Source organism: Thamnophis elegans, chromosome Z (genome assembly GCF_009769535.1).
Source record: "Thamnophis elegans isolate rThaEle1 chromosome Z, rThaEle1.pri, whole genome shotgun sequence".
In the NCBI taxonomy this organism is placed as follows: domain Eukaryota; kingdom Metazoa; phylum Chordata; class Lepidosauria; order Squamata; family Colubridae; genus Thamnophis; species Thamnophis elegans.
Genome location: NC_045558.1, coordinates 59528645 through 59546016, shown reverse-complemented (window position 1 = coordinate 59546016; position 17372 = coordinate 59528645). Strand labels below are relative to the sequence as shown.

At 42.7% G+C, this 17372-nt stretch overlaps 1 protein-coding gene across 2 annotated transcripts in view; it reads right to left on the bottom strand.

The window, feature by feature from the left end:
* Window positions 1-17372, bottom strand: part of TRAK1 (trafficking kinesin protein 1) — a 110472-nt gene that overhangs the window by 30263 nt on the left and 62837 nt on the right. For both annotated transcript variants that reach the window (XM_032237536.1, XM_032237537.1), the window contains exons 9-11: window positions 10193-10260; window positions 8113-8349; window positions 2153-2469 (exon numbers count right to left, since the gene is read on the bottom strand). In XM_032237536.1, the coding sequence (XP_032093427.1) occupies window positions 2153-2469; window positions 8113-8349; window positions 10193-10260 (622 nt within the window). The remainder of the gene's footprint in view (window positions 1-2152; window positions 2470-8112; window positions 8350-10192; window positions 10261-17372) is intronic.

Here is a 17372-nt window from a genome sequence, read left to right as displayed (position 1 = left end):
CAATGACTCTGATATGTTGACTAAGAAATAAATCCAATTTACCTCAATGACTAAGAAATAAATCCAATTTACCTCAATGTAATAAAAATGATTATTAACCCTATATAGAAAGATATTGACCAATTGTCTGTCTAAAAAACATGGGTTTGGGTTAAACTTTTTAAAAATTGAACTGAGTTAAGAAAAACCCTCCGTGATATTTTTGCCACTTCAATGTAGAGAGGAAAGGGGATGAGAAAGGACATTTAAAAGTTATATCCCTCAATTTCTAGACTAGCTTACTCACTTGACCACTACACCAAGAGTAATCCTGTGCCTTAACTACTAGACCAAGAATAATATGGAATATTCTTATGGATTGGACCTACCTCTCATTCTGATTTTACCAAAACAAAAACAAAAATATTTAGTAGCTTGCTTTTTGCTCATTCCAGACTAAAAGACAACACTGAAGCATTGATCATAGCAGCACAAAAACAGGCCCTAAGCAGAGGCCTACCCTACATGCACCAGGACCCATTATGCAGAGATGTAACCTAAAATGTAAACCAGAATAGGCTAGGAGAAGAGAGGAGAGGAGAGGAGAGGATAGGATACGACAGGAAAGGATAGGATATATTTCTCTGTTCATATTATTGGACAATCTAGACGTACATTTTGTGCATGTGTTTGTATTAACCCTCTCCTCTTTCCTCCTCTTTTTTATTCTTAATATGTAATAAATAATTTCCATTATAAATTAAATAATATGATAATAATAATAATCTATAAATTAATTGCTTTACTAATCTATAATTAGAAATGGTTTAATAAAATGTTGTAATGAAATTATGTGCATTTGAATTATATATTTTAACAAAATAGGCAAAGTGAAAAATAGAGAATAGCTAGATAGCAGATAGAAATACATGTATTGTTGATTTCCAAATTTCATAAACAATCATTTAAATAAATCATTCTTTTTTAAAAAAATACAAGGATTCTGAAATTATCTCCTGCATAAGAGATATATGGTAAAATCTAAAAGATGATCACTAACGCAAAACACAAGAAAAAGTTTCATACACAAAGAAAAAGCTAAACCAGGAGAAACAGAGAAAAGGGAGAATGAAAGTTTATTGAAGAAAACAAACTGGGTGACCGAAACCTAGATAATACTAATAATCAATAGATGAAAGTTGATTACCTATCTCTTCTCTAAAATTAATTTGTTTAATAAGCACTCTGCAAAAGCCAAAATGCCAAAAATGTATATTGGTTCAGTTGTGTTGGGAGAATTTCCCAATTCTAATGCAAATTCCAAAAAAAAAAAAAGTTTACAGATAAAAAGAAAAAAGTTGATTTGTTAGATTAATATTATAAACTCCAAAAATGTAAACAAAACCCAAAATTAAGCATTTGGGTGACACTTATGGCAAGATTTTTTTTGTGCATGGGTCAATTCTTTTGAAAAAGAGAATGTATATTATTACAATCTTACATTTTAATAAATGAAATGCTGTGTGTTGCTTTGGAATAATATAAATAGGTATTACTGGAGTATAGAATAATCTGGCTGCAGATTTTATATTCAGATGATGCACCCATTTGAAATGACATCCTAATACTGGTCTGTATATGGGCTTCATGGAAGCCTATTTCTGGTGAAGTAAGTGGCCTGCCAGATCAAGGCAAAGCGACTTAAGCTTTTGAAATGAATGCTACCTTGAATTTGTTGCAACAAATTAAGGACCACTTTCAGACTGTAACACTACAATGTAGCAAGTATTTAGTTGAAGTGCATTAAAGTCAATAGTCCTATAATGTTGAAATTCAATGCACTGTCACTATATCATTGTTCTTCATGTCAATGAAACTTAGGTTTACATTTCTCACAGTTTGAATGACAGAGGAATATCTAAATTAACACAGGAATTCAAGATTAATCCCTAACAATTATAAATATTCTACTGAATATATTAGAAACAGTATACATTACTTTTTTAAAAGAATAATTCCTGACCTCAGAAGAGTTCAAACCAACAACGAGGACGGCTACCTCTAAAGTAAAATGAGTATGCATTACAAAAATTTCCTCTTTCTTGCTGATGGAGAAGAGACCACAAATAGTCACAAAGGAGAACAGATAAATGCCAAGGAACTTTATTATCACCTTCTAAGGGCTTCACAATCTGAAGCTTCTCTGGGAGGTATGAACGACTGCTGATAGATATTCCTGAATAGCCAGTAAATTCAGAAAACCCGGAGTGTGTTCTAAATGACATAATACTCTCTGTTGGAGTAATGGAACCACTATGGAGCTCCCCCTTCTCTGCTAATTCTCTCAACTTTCTTTCCTGTTCTTCTTCAAAAAACCTCCTTTCTGACAGGTAATTCTCCCTCCGAAGGGACAACCTTTGAAGGGCTTTTTCCAGGTCACAAGAACCTGGTGTTCCTGGTGTTCCTGGTTTCTTGTTCTTCTCTTCATCTCTAAAACAAAGAGCAATTACACATTAATATAGGTGACAATAAGAAAGTAAGAAAATATTTATTTAAAAATTTCAGTTCAATCAATAGAATATACACTTTCAAACAGAGAAATAACTAGATTGATTAGTAAGGGTATAGATGCAAACAGGACTGTTCTTTATCTCATTGGTTAATATATTATACACAAGCTACACATTTAAACAAAAAAACTGGTATGTACCATGGAACACAAATATAGCTGATTTAATAAATATAGACAGCTTTAATAAATGCCAGCTACAGTGCTTCTGCCACTCTGTTAGCCTAACAGCTGACCAGCACATACGTCTAGTATTTGTAGTCCCTGAGGACTTTTAAAATGTCAGTAATGCCCTTTCCCCTGATGATTTGTGCAGGTCTCCACTACAACCATAAATGGTAAATTATTATTTTCTGTAATCTTTGGTGTCACCAATAATGTTTTTCCTTAATTCTCCCTAATAACAGAAATAAGAAGAGTTTAGATAGTACAATAATTAATGAGAGAGAAATTATCAACCCAATAATCCCTATTTTAATTAAAATATCATGATATTTATTTAGAAAAAGGCAGTCATATTTTCTTTAGGAAAAAAAAAATCAGTTTGGATACTGCATGTCAGATTAATGTTATAATTTAGAATAGAATAGAGCTGGAAGGGACCTTGAAGATCTTCTAGTCCAGCTCTCTGCTCAAGCAGGATAACCTATACAATCTCAGACACGTGATTGTCCAGTCTCTTCTTAAAAACCTCCAGTGATGGAGTGCCCACGATTTCTGAAGGCAAGCTGATCCACTGCAGAATTGTCCTTACTGTTAGGTAGTTTCTCCTTAATTCCAGCTTCTCTTTTTGATCAGTTTCCAACCATTATTTCTTGTCCTGCCCTCTGGTGCTTTGAAGAACAATTTGACCCTTTCTTCTTTGTGGCAGCTCCTTAAATAGTAGAAAACTGCTATCATGTCACCCCTAATTCTTCTTTTCTTTAGACTAGCAGTTAACCAGACCCAAAATTTGTAGCCATTCTTCATATGATATAATCTCCAGGACTTTGATCATCTTAGTTGCTCTTCTCTGAACTTTTTCCAAAATGTCAACATCTTTTTTGTAGTATGGTGACCAAAATTGGTTGCAGTATTCCAGGTATGAACTTAACTTAGGTTTTGTAAAGCGGCACAAATATTTCACATGATCTTGATTCTATGCCTCTATTTATATAACCCAGGATTGTAGTAGCTTTTTTTGGCCTTTTTTGCCTCATCTGTATTTATACCTTTGATTTTTCCTGCCTAAATGTAAAGCTTTGTTTTTTCCCACATTAAAATTTATTTTGTTGGATAGGGTGCATTGTTCAAGTTTGTCAAGATCTTTTTGGATTCTGAGTTTGTCTCCTGGAGTGTTGGCTATTCTTGCCAGTTTAGTATCATCTGCAAATTTGATGAGTTCCCATTCTATTCCCTCATCTAAGTCATTTATAAAGATATTGAAGAGTTCTGGGCCTAAGATGGAGCCTTGTGGTACCTCACTGCTTACTTCTTTCCATGTGGATGTAGTACCATTAAAGACTACTATTTGAATATAGTTTGTCAGCCAGCTACGAATCCATCTGGTAGTGATGTTGTCTATTCTACATATTTTTATTAATATAAATAGAAAGAGCAATATGTTCAAAATCCATACAGACTGTGTTGTCTGGTTACAATTCTTTTGAATAATATTCATCATAGAATAATAATAGTGTCCTCTAATAGTAATCTCATAATAAAAGTGTTTCCCCCTCATAATGTTAATACATATTAATTATGAATACTATTCAGAATTAATCAAAATTAATAAGTTATAGTAATCAACTGTAATAATAAAATTAATTTTCTCTTGTAGTTTTAGAAGTTTCAACTCTTGTTTCTCTTATTTAATCACTGATAAAACACATCCCACACCTCAAAATATTCAGTGTCTTCGTTTTCTTTTATTTCAACTGTTAGTTTATTCATTTCTGCACATTCTAAAATTTTTGTTATTATCTTTTCTGTGGGTAATCTTCTTGCCCTTCCAATATTGTGCGAACATGATTTTGGCTGTTGTTAACACATATATTACTAAATATGCATTCCTTTTACTGAATTTGTTTGGTATGATGCCCAACAGAAATATTTCCAGTTTTAAATCTATATGTTCCTTTATCATTTTTTCTAGCCAGGTGTGCATTTTAGTCCAGTATTTTTTGCTTTTGGACATGTCCACCACATGTGGAAATATGAGGGATTGGCCACCAGCTGCAGAAGACCGGAGGTTTTCCCTTGCCTGCGTTTAGCGGCAGCGCAAATGGGGCAGCTTCTACATAACTTTCTATGCCCTTTTTTAATGAGGCCACCAGAATTGTCATTTCAGTAAATGTAATGTTTTTACAAAACCAAAGTGACCAGCTAATTTGGAGCTTGTATAGTTCTCAGCCTTTCCCTAGCTGGGATATACAGCTTATTTTCCACCCAAGCTAACCCCACGTTTATTATGCAAGTATGTTTATTAGCACTAAACCCCTCATCCATTTCTAAGGCTTTTTTGAAATCTGTGATGGTGGCATTGTCTAAGGTGGAGGGGTCCTTCTTCACCTTAGCTGCTAATTAGGAGGCTTGGAGCATGGACATAATTACTTCCGCCTTGATGCTGTTATATTGCGGTAGTCTAGACAAGGCATCTGCCACAAAGTTTTTGCCTCCAGGTAAATACTTCAAAGTGAAATGAAAGCGTTGAAAGTACTGTGCCCACTGGACTTGTTTTGGAGACATTTTCTGTGGGGTTTTGAGTGCTTCCAAGTTCTTGTGGTTAGTCCACACTTGGAAAGGCATTTTACTTCCTTCCAAGAAATGTCTCCAAGTTAGGAGTGTCCACCTGACTGAAAAAGCCTCCCTTTCCCATATTGCCCATTTCTGTTCAGTTTCAGTTAACTTCCTAGAGGTGTAGGCACACAGTTATAATTTGCCTTCTTCATTCTTTTGGAGTAAAACAGCATCGACTGCTACATCACTGGCCTCGGCCTGAATTACAAACGGCTTTTCTGGGTCTGGGTGTTTTAATAGAGGTTTAGCTGAAAAGAGTTTTTTCAGTTTTTCAAATGCCGCTTGGCAGTCCAATTCAGTGGTTGGCTAGGTTTTGGTTTATCTACCCTCTTGGTTTTTAACAGATTTGTAATCAGCAATGCTATTTGGGCAAAAGAGGGGATAAACTGTCTATAAATATTAGCAAACCCCAGGAAGCTGTGCAATTGTTTGTGAGTATGCGAGGTTTCCCACTCAAGGACTGCTCTGACTTTTGTGGGGTCCATTTGCACCCCCTGGTGAGAGATTATCTCCCCTAGGATATCAAAACTCCTTTAAAGAAGGGCTAATGCAGCACCTCATTAATTAGCTGCATGAAAACAGTGGGAGCCCCTTGGAGCCGAAATGGCAAAACCTTAAACTTAAAATATTCTAGTGGATAATAAACACAGTTTTCCATTTGTCCCCTTCTCGGATCCTGATCCAGTAATAAGCCTCCTGCAAGTCTAGTTTAGAAAAAAATATCCCCTTTGCCAGATGAGCCAGTATGTCCTTCATTAAGAGTAGAGGATAAAGATTTTCTTTGCAAATAACATTTAAATTCCTATAATCAACACATAAAACATAACAAGCTGTCCTTCTCCCGAAATAGAACCTTGGGTCTCACCGGTTCGATGAACCCACGGTTTTTATCTATGAATTGCCACAATTCATCCAGTTCCCAGGGAGTCATAGTGTAAGGTATGGCTTAGTTGTTTGACCCCCAGTAAAATCTCGTTGGCACAATCCGTAGACCTATGGGGGGGGGGGGGAGAGTTCATTTGAGGCTGCTTTGTTGAAAACATCCATCAGATACCGCTATTCCCTAGGAATGCCTGGTAAGGGTCTTTTGCCACAGCCACAACTACCTCCTTACTCTGCAGTATTTCAGTCTGGTGGGATTCCTCGTTCTGAATTAATTCATCATTAGGGGAGGGTCCCTTCTTTCCAGTCCATCAAGGGGGTTCCACTTCTTTAACCAGGTTAGCCCCAGAACTAGGGCCCAGTGATTTACCATTGTTAGTTTGAATGGATCAGTGGTAAACGTGGCCAGGTTACCCCCTAGAACAAGATTGGGGCTTTTAGTGGTCATAGTTGAATGCCAAATCCCTGACCAGAGTTGGGCTTGTTAGGTTTCTCATGCACCCCAAATCTAGCAATGCCTTATGTCTCACTTTTCTCCATTACTGGAATTAACAGTTCTACAGGGATTGTAAAGGGTTCAACAGCCCCACCACACCAGAAGGTCTTCGTAGTTGCTCTCTGACTGACTGGGTTCCTCCACTGGAGAGGTCAGAGTTCCTCACACCATAATTGATTCTGGTAGAAACTCAACAACCACGTGGGTCTTCTGGGTGATTTCTTTGGAATGTGGTAGTGGCTTTGAGGGTTTCCCTCCAGGCTGCTTCTCTCCCTTTCGGGCGGACATTCTCACATGGCACTCATTTGCGCAGTGACCTCCTTCCCGCAATGGTAGCAGGCGGCTGAGCATGGGGGGCAGAGTGAGGTTTGGTTTCCTCCCTTCTTCTTTCCAGCAGGAATCTCCTCCAGGAACGGTTTGTGTGGTACTAGTTTCAAGCTTGGTTGATTTCCACTTCCTCAGCAAGACACACCAACTGTGCAAGGCGAACTAGGGCTCCATGGGCAATGCAGGCATTGTACAGGTAATCATTTAAGCCATCTTTGAACCAACTCATGAGTACTTCCTCTGGTCAATCTATGTGGCAAGTCAAATCACGAAACTCTTCGATGTACTCATCCTGTTACTTCTCCAGGTTGACCAATTTGCAGTTCTTGCCTAATGTAAGATCTTACCTCTCCAATCTTCCCAAGAAAGCAGGACTCTTGAAATGGCAGTTGTTCCAAAAGGAGCTTTTATTGAAAGGTTTGTGATAACAAGGCATCTAGGCAACAACTGAAGCTTCTTATTTAAAATCAGCTATTTAAACAATACTAACCAAACCGCTCCCACTCTACAGCATTGTAGGGAAACAGAAACTTCATATAAGGATTAATTAATCAAGCAGTACTTCAAATATGATGCTTTGTTTAATTGATAATGAAATCACTATGGAAGTTATAATTTAATGTCTCAGGAAAATTCCAAATCCACAAACTGATTCAAACAATCTTCATGCTAGGAAAATGCAATGTGATTGTTAATTAAAAATCAATTACTTGAATAAAATTAAAATTTAATTATTAAAGTTAATTTCATATCAGCAAATAGAATTATTTGCTTGGAATACATTACTCTGATGATCTGTAAGACAAATACAGTTAAGGAAGAAAATAGGTCTACATTTTTAAAGTATCTGATAATTTAAAATAAACATAACTAATCTTAAATTACAACAATATAAAAAAGATAAGAACAGCTTGAATTAAAATTAGATTTCTTCTAAATATAGAAATAATTTTGTCTAGTGAACTGATCTAACCAATGAATGCCGTATAATAGCAGAAGGTGAGGAAAATGGAAGAAAATCATAGGGCAAAACTGTTTTTCCTAAGAGAATACAGTTAAAAATTAGCCATGCATTACTAACCTAGATTCAGTGGATTCAGTTTCTAGGATGATACTATTCATCTTATTGTCTAGCTCAATACTGGAAACATCTCCTCCATAGAAACTAGATCGTGGTGTGCTGACACAGCTAGAAATGATTGAATTCATTGTGGAAGACTGGTTAGATCCTGGGATGTTCATTGGAGATGGAGTTAGGGATCTCTGCTTTACTACCTGATTGATGTTTCGTACAGTGTCAAACACTCTCTTGTGATGGCTGCCAAAACACACATGATTAGTATTCTTACAAATAATATATAAACCACATTATAATAAATATGTAAACAAGCCTTCATCAGCTAATTCCATGAATATATCTAAAGGGCAGCATATTATGACAGCCTGGTTTAAATTTTTAAACAATTATATTGTATCATAATTAACAATGCTTTTTGGCATCATACTGGCCACATCACGGCACAAATGTCTTTGAACAGAACTGGCTCGTAGCCCTTGAAATGGAGATGAGCACTGCCCCTTATAATCAGCAACAACTAGTGAAGAAAAATCAGCAGGATTCCTTCAATAATGCTTTTATATTTTAAAAACAGTCTTTGAGAAAAATAGGTATGTTACATCTGAACACTGAAGAAAGATTTTATAATTCTTTATAATTAAATAATTATAAATTCTTTAATTATAAATTAAAGTTTATTTATAATTAAAATTATTTATATGTATGGAAAAGGGAAGGGCATATAGCAGTATCTTCTTCATAAATGCTGCCTGTTTTTAATATAATTGACCTGTCTTCTTGCCTAGATAATATCCCAACTTGACTAGCAATAGTTTTCAGACTATTGGAAGAGAAGACCCTTCTCTTCCAACAGAAAACAAGAACAGAACCAGAAGTTCCTACAAGTGAACATGGGATGCCACACTTCTGCAAAATAAGTCTGGTTAGAGGATCATAATAAAATATAGTATTAATATATTTCCTCCCATTCTGTAGAAATAGTTATGTCATCTGATTAGCTGTCCTAAAACAAAGTATTACAAGCCTAGTAAACAAGTTTATACTAAAAATATTAAAATTACTGACAATATGATAATTCTTATTGGCTTTGGACAAAATTAAGACTGATTTGTGAGAATTTAAGTTAAACTGTCACTTAAATGTAGTTTAACAATAGTTAATGATAAGGATCAGGAAATTTATGTATGCTATGTAAGATCCTTCATAAGTATTATGCTAGAATATAGATTAATATGACTGAATGGGAAAAAATCTAATAATTATGGTAAGCTGCCACATAGATTAATGTACTGAACTATTTACATCTCTCCCCTATATTCTGACTACCAGCTTTCATATTTTATTGATGATTTGATTTCTTCCACGTATATATTGCCTTTCTTCCATGTATACGTATATATATAATTTTAATGATATTTTCCTGATACATTTCAAAATGTGGTATTCTCAAAGAGGTTATTTTTATATTTTAATTGAGAAGTATTGTTTCTTCTGTCATTGTAATTATGAGCTGCGATACGCATTAACAACAAGTCAGCCAATGGAGACTATTTGGTGATCCAGATGGTTCATAGCTTCACTGATCTCTCTCTCTCTCTCTCTCTCTCTCTCTCTCTCTCTCCCTCCCTCCCTCCCTCCCTCCCTCCCTCCCTCCCTCCCTCCCTCCCACCCTCCCTGTGTGTGTGCCTCTGTATTATATTGCTTCTATGAGCAGTGATTTTGTACTTCCGTATTCTGAGTTCTGGTTCTGGCTTCTGCTATATGGTATTGTTTATAAAGAATTTTACTTATATAAATGAATCCTGCTGAATTATTTACTTGTGTTCTGGTTGGATTACAGCAAGTTCTAATATCTTCCCACCAAATCCCTCCTTAAATAAAAAGCTACTGTCCACTTGCAATACCTGTATTGGAAAAACCTTCCAATGCTCCCAACATTTTCTTATTTAATAATTAAAGAACTGAAATTTTTAAAAGATCATTACAGTGGATTGTCTAAACATTTTTACATGTACACAAAGGTTACTGATTATTAGTGTTAAATACAGCTTTTCTACAAAGTATTATAATATATTGGTCATACCTTGAGTCAGTATCATCCAGATGCAGTTCTTTTCGCATTGATCCTTCAATTTCTGCAGCTAAAGAATCCTGTTGAGACAATTTTAAATGTGGTAAGAGCACATTATTCACTCATTCTCTCTCTTCTCCCCACAATATACAAGAAGGTGGAGTAGAAGGAATCAATTTTCAATTTTTGAAAAATCCTGTCATTATGTAGAAATGACATTAGCATTTCTAGCTGCTGCTACAGTATCTGCACCAAAATACACATTATAAATGAACCTAGAGGTTTTTCAACATTAAAATTTACAGACATTCTTGGAAAAAAGTATAATGATAGAGACCTCTAACACCTGTGCAGCTTTATCTTAATTCATATTTTCTTTTTGAAAAAAAGAACTGTCTCAAACATGGTAATAATTGGCCCTAAAATATTTTTTTGAAAATGAAAGTAAGTAAATTATCATAGCAAACAAAGTACCATATGTATAAAAAAGTTAATAAATGAGTCACTAATCAAACTCTGCGATTTTATTTTAAAAACCCTCAAACAATTACATCAGTAGAAAAACTTTTATATGTGGACATAACTATTTTCTACATAATAGCTTCTGGTCATTAAGTAACTGAACCAGAATAGTTAGTTGTATTATAGTATTATTATTATGGTTCATTGCACAGTCAGCCATTTTTATCCACTGAGTCCTTCCCAAGAACCTGTAATAAGTAGATGTTGTTTGATGATATTAAAGGTATTATTGTAAGGTGGTAATTATGTAATGGCTTCTCTCCTAACTTGAGAAAGTAAAGACTCTTGAAACGGATTATTTCAAAAGGAACCTTTAATCAAGCAGGATGGAAACCATTAGAAGCAAAGCAGCATTTGAAAACCTTTAGGCCATGCAAATGGGATTAAGCTGATAATGACCCCTCCCCTTCGTCTGAATGCAGATTCTGACCAATACACAAGTGTGAAGATGCTTCCTTAACTCTTCTGTCCTGGGAGCCAATACAGCACACATTCCCATGGCTATCTCTAGTTAGACATCAAAGTTATATATCCCACATGGCTATCGAAAGCCACTGAGAGGTCTAATAGGACCACGAGCAGCCCCTCTCCCAGGCCCACCAGAGATCATCGACCAACGCAACCAATGCCGTCTCTGTGCTGTATCCGGGCCTGAAACCCGACTGAAACGGATCCAGGTAGACAGCTTCATCCAGGGTATGGGGAAGCTGACGTGCTACCACAATCTTGACAACCTTTGCTACAAAGCGAAGGTTGGAGGCCGGATGATAGTTGGCTAAAGAAGCTGGGTCCAGGGAAGGCTTCTTAAGGAGGGGCCTCAATGTCACTCATGGCCTTGGCCAAACAAGAACTCAAAGTCACGTCCAGAAATGTCCAGTCAGGGAAAAATGCAAAGTTAGTCACAGAGTCATAGTCAAGGTGGAGCCCTGGCCAGCCGAAACTGCGGGCGGGTTTGGATTCCCCTCACAGCACACATAGAAGGACCGTTCAGGTAAGTCAATGGTTGTTCTCCTGTGTGCTGCTCTGGGAATCCAATCATGGGACATGTCAAAGCAATTAAGTCCCAGGGCGAGAGCTAGGCTGGTCAGGATCCTCCGCAGAAGAAAGAACCCTTTGCAACACTCTCCGCCCAAAGGAGGCCTCAGCCGAGGCGTATACGTCAACCTTGTAGTGTCTAATAAAAGGTGAGGGCGACGACCAAGTAGCTGCCCTGCAGATCTCCTCCACCGAGGCTTGTGTAGCCCAGGCCGCTGTGGTAGCCGCACTTCTGGTAGAATGAGGAGTGATACATCTGGGAACCGGCCGGGAGTGACTATTGTACGCCAGAGTGATGCATGCCTTCAACCATCGGCTGATGGTGTGGGAGGACACCTTCTGCCCTATGGACGATGGCTGGAAGGAAACAAATAATGTCTCCGATCTTCTGAACGAGGCCATGCGCTTAACATAACGTCGGAGGGTTCTACGAACATCCAAATGGTGCCACTGGTGCTCTTGGGGTTGGGAAGGATGCGGGCAAAAGTCTGGAAGGATGAGCTCCTGAGCCCTGTGGAACGAGTTGACCTTCGGAAGGAAGGAAGGATCCAAATGGAGGACTACTCTGTTAGGATGGAAAATGCAGAGGTCAGCCCGCACAGAGAGTGCAGTCAATTCCGAAACCCTCCTGGCCGATGTAATGGCCACCAGGAACACGGTTTTAAGCATCAGCAGCCAAAGGCTGATGGATTGGATAGGCTCAAAACGGGCAGAAGTGAGTGCCCTGAGAACCAAGGTCAAGTCAGGTAGGATAATGGTGGACTGTCAGAGGCCTCAAGTTCATCGCACCCTTCAGGAAAGCCTTGACCCGTGAGTGCTGGGACAAGGAACGGCCTTGACCGTCTCCCACCACCGTGGATAATGCTGTGACTTGCCGACGGAGCATGTTGGGCGTGAGGCCCTTATTAAGTCCTGATTGTAAAAATCCAAGACCTGTGGCACTGAAGCCTTGATGAGGTCAGCCCCAGTTTGGCGGCACCACCTACAGAAGGCCTGCCAGGTGGCCTCGTAAATACGTGTAGTGGATGGACCGCCTGGATAGTGTCGATCACTTGACTTGAATAGTGAAGGTCTGTCAGAATAGCCCGCTCACGTGCCACACGGCTAACTGCAGGAGCTGGGAGTTCGGATGGATGAGAGCCCCTTGGTTGAGCTGGATCTGGTCGTCCGGAATCCTCCACGGCCGTGAAACTGACAGGTGCACGAGGTCTGTGTACCAGGGACGTCTGGACCACATTGGGGCAACCAACAGCACCTCCGCCTGCTCTGTCAGGATCTTCTGGATGACCAACAGAAGAATCGGGGGAGGGGAAAAGGCATAAAGGAGGCCGGCCGGCCAAGGACTGCATAGAGCATCCACCCTCTCCACTCCGGGAGCCTGGTATCTGGCGTAAAACCTTGGGAGTTGTGTGTTGTGTGGTTGCATAAACAGGTCCACCTTGGGACAGCCGAACCGGCGAGAGAGTTCCCGGAAGAGATTGGGGTGGAGTTGCCACTCCACTTGATCCACCGTGGCTCTGCTCAGCCAGTCTGCCTGAGTGTTGGTCACACCCGAGATGTGCTCCACCCGGATTGACAAAAGCCTGGCCTCCGCACAGTGATGTAACTTCTCCGCCTTCAGCATCAGGGCCCTGGAGTGGGTGCCCCCTTGGCGGTTGACATGGGCCTTGGAGGCCACATTGTCGGTTAAGACCAACACGTGATTGTGTGATACAATGTCCCGAAACTCCAGGAGTGCTAGGTGGATGGCCCGCAGTTCTAGCCAACTGTTCGACAGTTCCTGATTCGACCAGCGCCCCTGAGCATCCGTTGTAATTTGGATGCGGTCCGGCTCCTTGAAAGGGCACCCCTGCAGGAGCTTGGAGGATGTCCACCAACAAAGGGATATGAGAGGCTTGTGTGGGAGCTGAACCTTGGTCTGATAGCTGGTGTGTGCTGGTGTGGCTGGTGTGTGCCCTCTGGAAGGGGAGCAAAAACCACTGAAGTGGGCGTGCATGGAACCTGGCCCAGGGAACCATGTTGATGCAAGAGATCATCTTTCCCAGTAACTTGGACAGCGTTGCTAACGGCAAAAGCCTCTGAGACAGAACTTGAGTTGCCAGGCGCTGGATGCTGTGCCGCCTCTCCGGAGAGAGAGAGACTTTGCAAGACACTGAGTCGATGATGGTCCCCAGGTGAAGCAGCGACGTGGTTAGCTGCAGGTAGCTCTTGGGAAGGTTGAGAACGAACTCGTGACTGCGCAGCGAGTCCATCATGATCTGCAGACCTTGTAGGGCCTGGTTCCGGGACGAAGACAGGACTAAGATGTCATCCAAATAACAATTCACCCGTATTGGAACCGAGCGAAGTGATGCCGCTACAACTGCCAGGAGTTTCGTGAACGTGCGCGGGGCTGATGAGAGGCCAAAGGGGAAGGCCCGGTATTGAAAGTGACGGCCATTGAACTGGAAGCGTAGGAAACGCTGATGTGCTGGAGTATGGGCACGTGGAGGTATGCCTCCTTGATATTGACTGATGTCATCATGTCGCATTGGCGGGTGGAGGCCAATATGCTTTTGAGAGATTGCATTTTGAATTTTTGATATTTGATGTACCGATTGAGCCTTTTCAAATCTAGGATGGCCCGCCATTCCCCCGCGCTCTTGGGCACAAGGAACAAGATGAAATAGAATCCTAGGCCTTCCTGACCCCTTGGTACCTGCTCCACCGCCCTGATGGTGAGAAGGTGATGTATTTCGGCGTCCATGAGGCGCCGTTTTGTCGGGCACCTGGGTACGGGGCACTTGATGAACCGCCTCGGGGGAATGGAGAGAAATTCTAGAGTGAGGCCCAGCCTCACGACCTGAAGGGCCCAGGCATCGGATGTGATCTCCGCCCACTGGAGGGCGAAGGCCAGGAGACGCCCCCCTATGGTTTCCTCCCCCTGCGAGTCACCGGTACCTCCAAAAGGACCGGTTTCCGGCTCCACGAAATGGCCTCCTAGTCTGGGACTGCACCTGATTCTGCTGGCGACCCCTATCTCTGGTGGCCGCGCGATCCTGGCCGCGATCCTGTGACTGGGAGAAAACCCTGTTGTAGTGGGGAGCAGGAGCAAATCCGGAGTCCCCAGCCCGAAAGGGCTGTCGTCTATTGTAAGGCTGTTGCCTCCTATGGGCACAGCCCCCAGTGGAAGGAAGAACCTTACACTTATCCCTGGTCTCAATGAGGATGGGATCCAACACCGACCCAAACAAGGCACCACCCTTGAAGGGTGTGGCTGCAAGGTGCCACTTGGACTTGACATCAGCCTGCCAATGGCGGAGCCACAGCAAACGCCGGGATGCCACATTAGAGACTACGGCCCGAGAGGCGAACTTGGCTGCACTAAGGGTGGCATCTGCAGAAAACTCCAAAGCTGCCATCAATTTGGTAATATCCTGGTGAAGGCACGCTTCCTCTGGCACAAGCCTACTCTGCAATTGCTTAAGCCAGACCAAGGAAGTCCTATTAAAGAAGGACGCTGCTGTAGCCGAGCGTAAGGCCCAGGCCGCAGCCTGATGAGTCTTACGAATAACTGTCTTGGCCTTACGGTCCTCTGCCTTCAGATCCTCCGAAATTTCGGATGGAATTAATGCTGGAGAGGTGAGGACAGCAATAGGAGCATCAACTGTGGGAAACTTGAGAAGAGCTTCCAATTCAGGAGTAGAGGTGTACACTTTCCTATCCCCATTGCTGGGTGGGTCAACCGCAGTCGGTTGATCCCACTGCTTTTGAATCAGATCTAGAAACAGCTTGGGTGAGGGAATAACATCCTGCAAAGCCACTTGTTCAGCGAATAGTCGCTCAGTAGCATCTAACCCAGGGGTGGGTTTCGACCGGTTCGCACCGGTCCCTGCGATCCGGTTGGTCGCCGAACCCAGAAGTAAGTAACTTCCGGGAACGGTGAAGCCCCCCCCCGCGCGCGTCTGCACACCCGCGCCCGCTCCTTACCCGGTTTTTACAAATTCTGCGCTTTCCACGCATGCGCAGAATGCATACAGCGCCTGCGCGATCCTCCAGGAGCAGCTGGAGCATCGCGCAGACGCTAGTACGCATGCGCGCGCCGCGTGTGTGCACGCGTGCGCCGCGTGCGTGCGCGAGGACGCCGCCGGCCTCGTTCCAACCGATCCGGTTGGAACGGGGCGAGAAACCCACCCCTGATCTAACCCTACAGCAGTGCTGTCCTTAGAGGCTGCCTCCCTCATGTGGGTGGTGGCTTTAGCCTTATACAGTAATGATTTAAAGAGAGAATGACGAAATAAACCAGGGGCAGTATGTTGGTCCAGGGGCAAGTCCACATCATCGGAAAATTCTCTGTCAATAACTTCACCTTCCTCCACTAATGCCGACTCCTCGCTATAGACGGAGGGTAAAGGCGAAGGTGGGTCTGTCTGGAGAACAGAGGAATCCCCCTGCCCCGGCTGGGGATCAGGCCCTGCCTGGGCCGCAGTGCCTCTAGGGGGCTGGGCTCTATGAAGCAGCTCCGCATCCACCCCCCTAGAAATAGCTGCAGAGATCATGTGGTATAAATCGGGAGGAAGGCCCAAATCCTGGCCTTCCATAGGCCTGAGGCCTGCAGCAGTAGGGGTAAAAGTAGCAGAAGGCTCTGCACGTGGAGGCGAACGGGCCGAAGCCACACCTAGCTCGGAAAAGGGAGGAGGGGATTGGGCCCTCAAACCCCCCTCCGTGGTAATGGGCGCCCTGGGCAATTGCACGTCAGGAGACCAACCCTGCACTGTAGGCTGCGCTGGGGAAACACACTGCGGAATCAGCACTGGGGGAGAATTACTGGGCGCTCCAGATGCCTTAGCTGACGCCTTAGTTTTGTCCTTGTGCTTATGGGATTTATCCCTAACAGCAGAGGAGGCCCGAGGCCTATGGCTGGAAGCCCTAGTAGTGGCCCTGCCGGGCCTTGGGCTAGCCCCCCCCCTCGCCAGGGGAACAGGGCTCAGAAACGGGCTCTATAGTACCTCTGGGCACCGATTGATCTGCCATTGTAAATAGAAGAGATATTTGGAAAGGCTCAACCTCGTGTATAGAATGAATGCCGAAAACTGCTCCACCGTACAAGGCGCCACGTGAGAACAGCGACTGCACAGAAAACAACCTCCTCACTGACTCAGCAAGTCGTGAGGGAGAGAGGAGGCCATTGAGGCGGCGCTGATGCCTGGGCGCGAAATACGCAGCCCCGCCTCCCCCGGGCGATTGCTGCGCGTGTGCAGAGCCCGGTCCAAAATGGCGACCGTCCTGGAGGGCGCAAATTTCAAATCCACAAAGAACCAACCGATTGCCCGGGATCCTGCAAGCCGCGAGCACGGCGGCGCAGCTGGTCGCAGATCCTCCAAGGGAAACGAGGCAAAGAATGAAGCCTGGGTGAACCGCGCTGCCTAAGCGGGTTGCTTCCGGCGTGAAAGAACGGCGCAGGGCGGCGCACCAGCCCAGGGCACCCCCAACAGCCAGCGAGGAAAAAAAAAGGGTTCCGAATCCGCTCGTGGAACGCCCCCGCTGTCTCGGCTTACGAGCCAATGGACCAAGCGGTCTCCAATCTCTGGCAACGTAACCAACGGCTGGGAGGGTCTGGGCTGGCAGCGAACTGCCGCCTCCACCTCTGCATGGA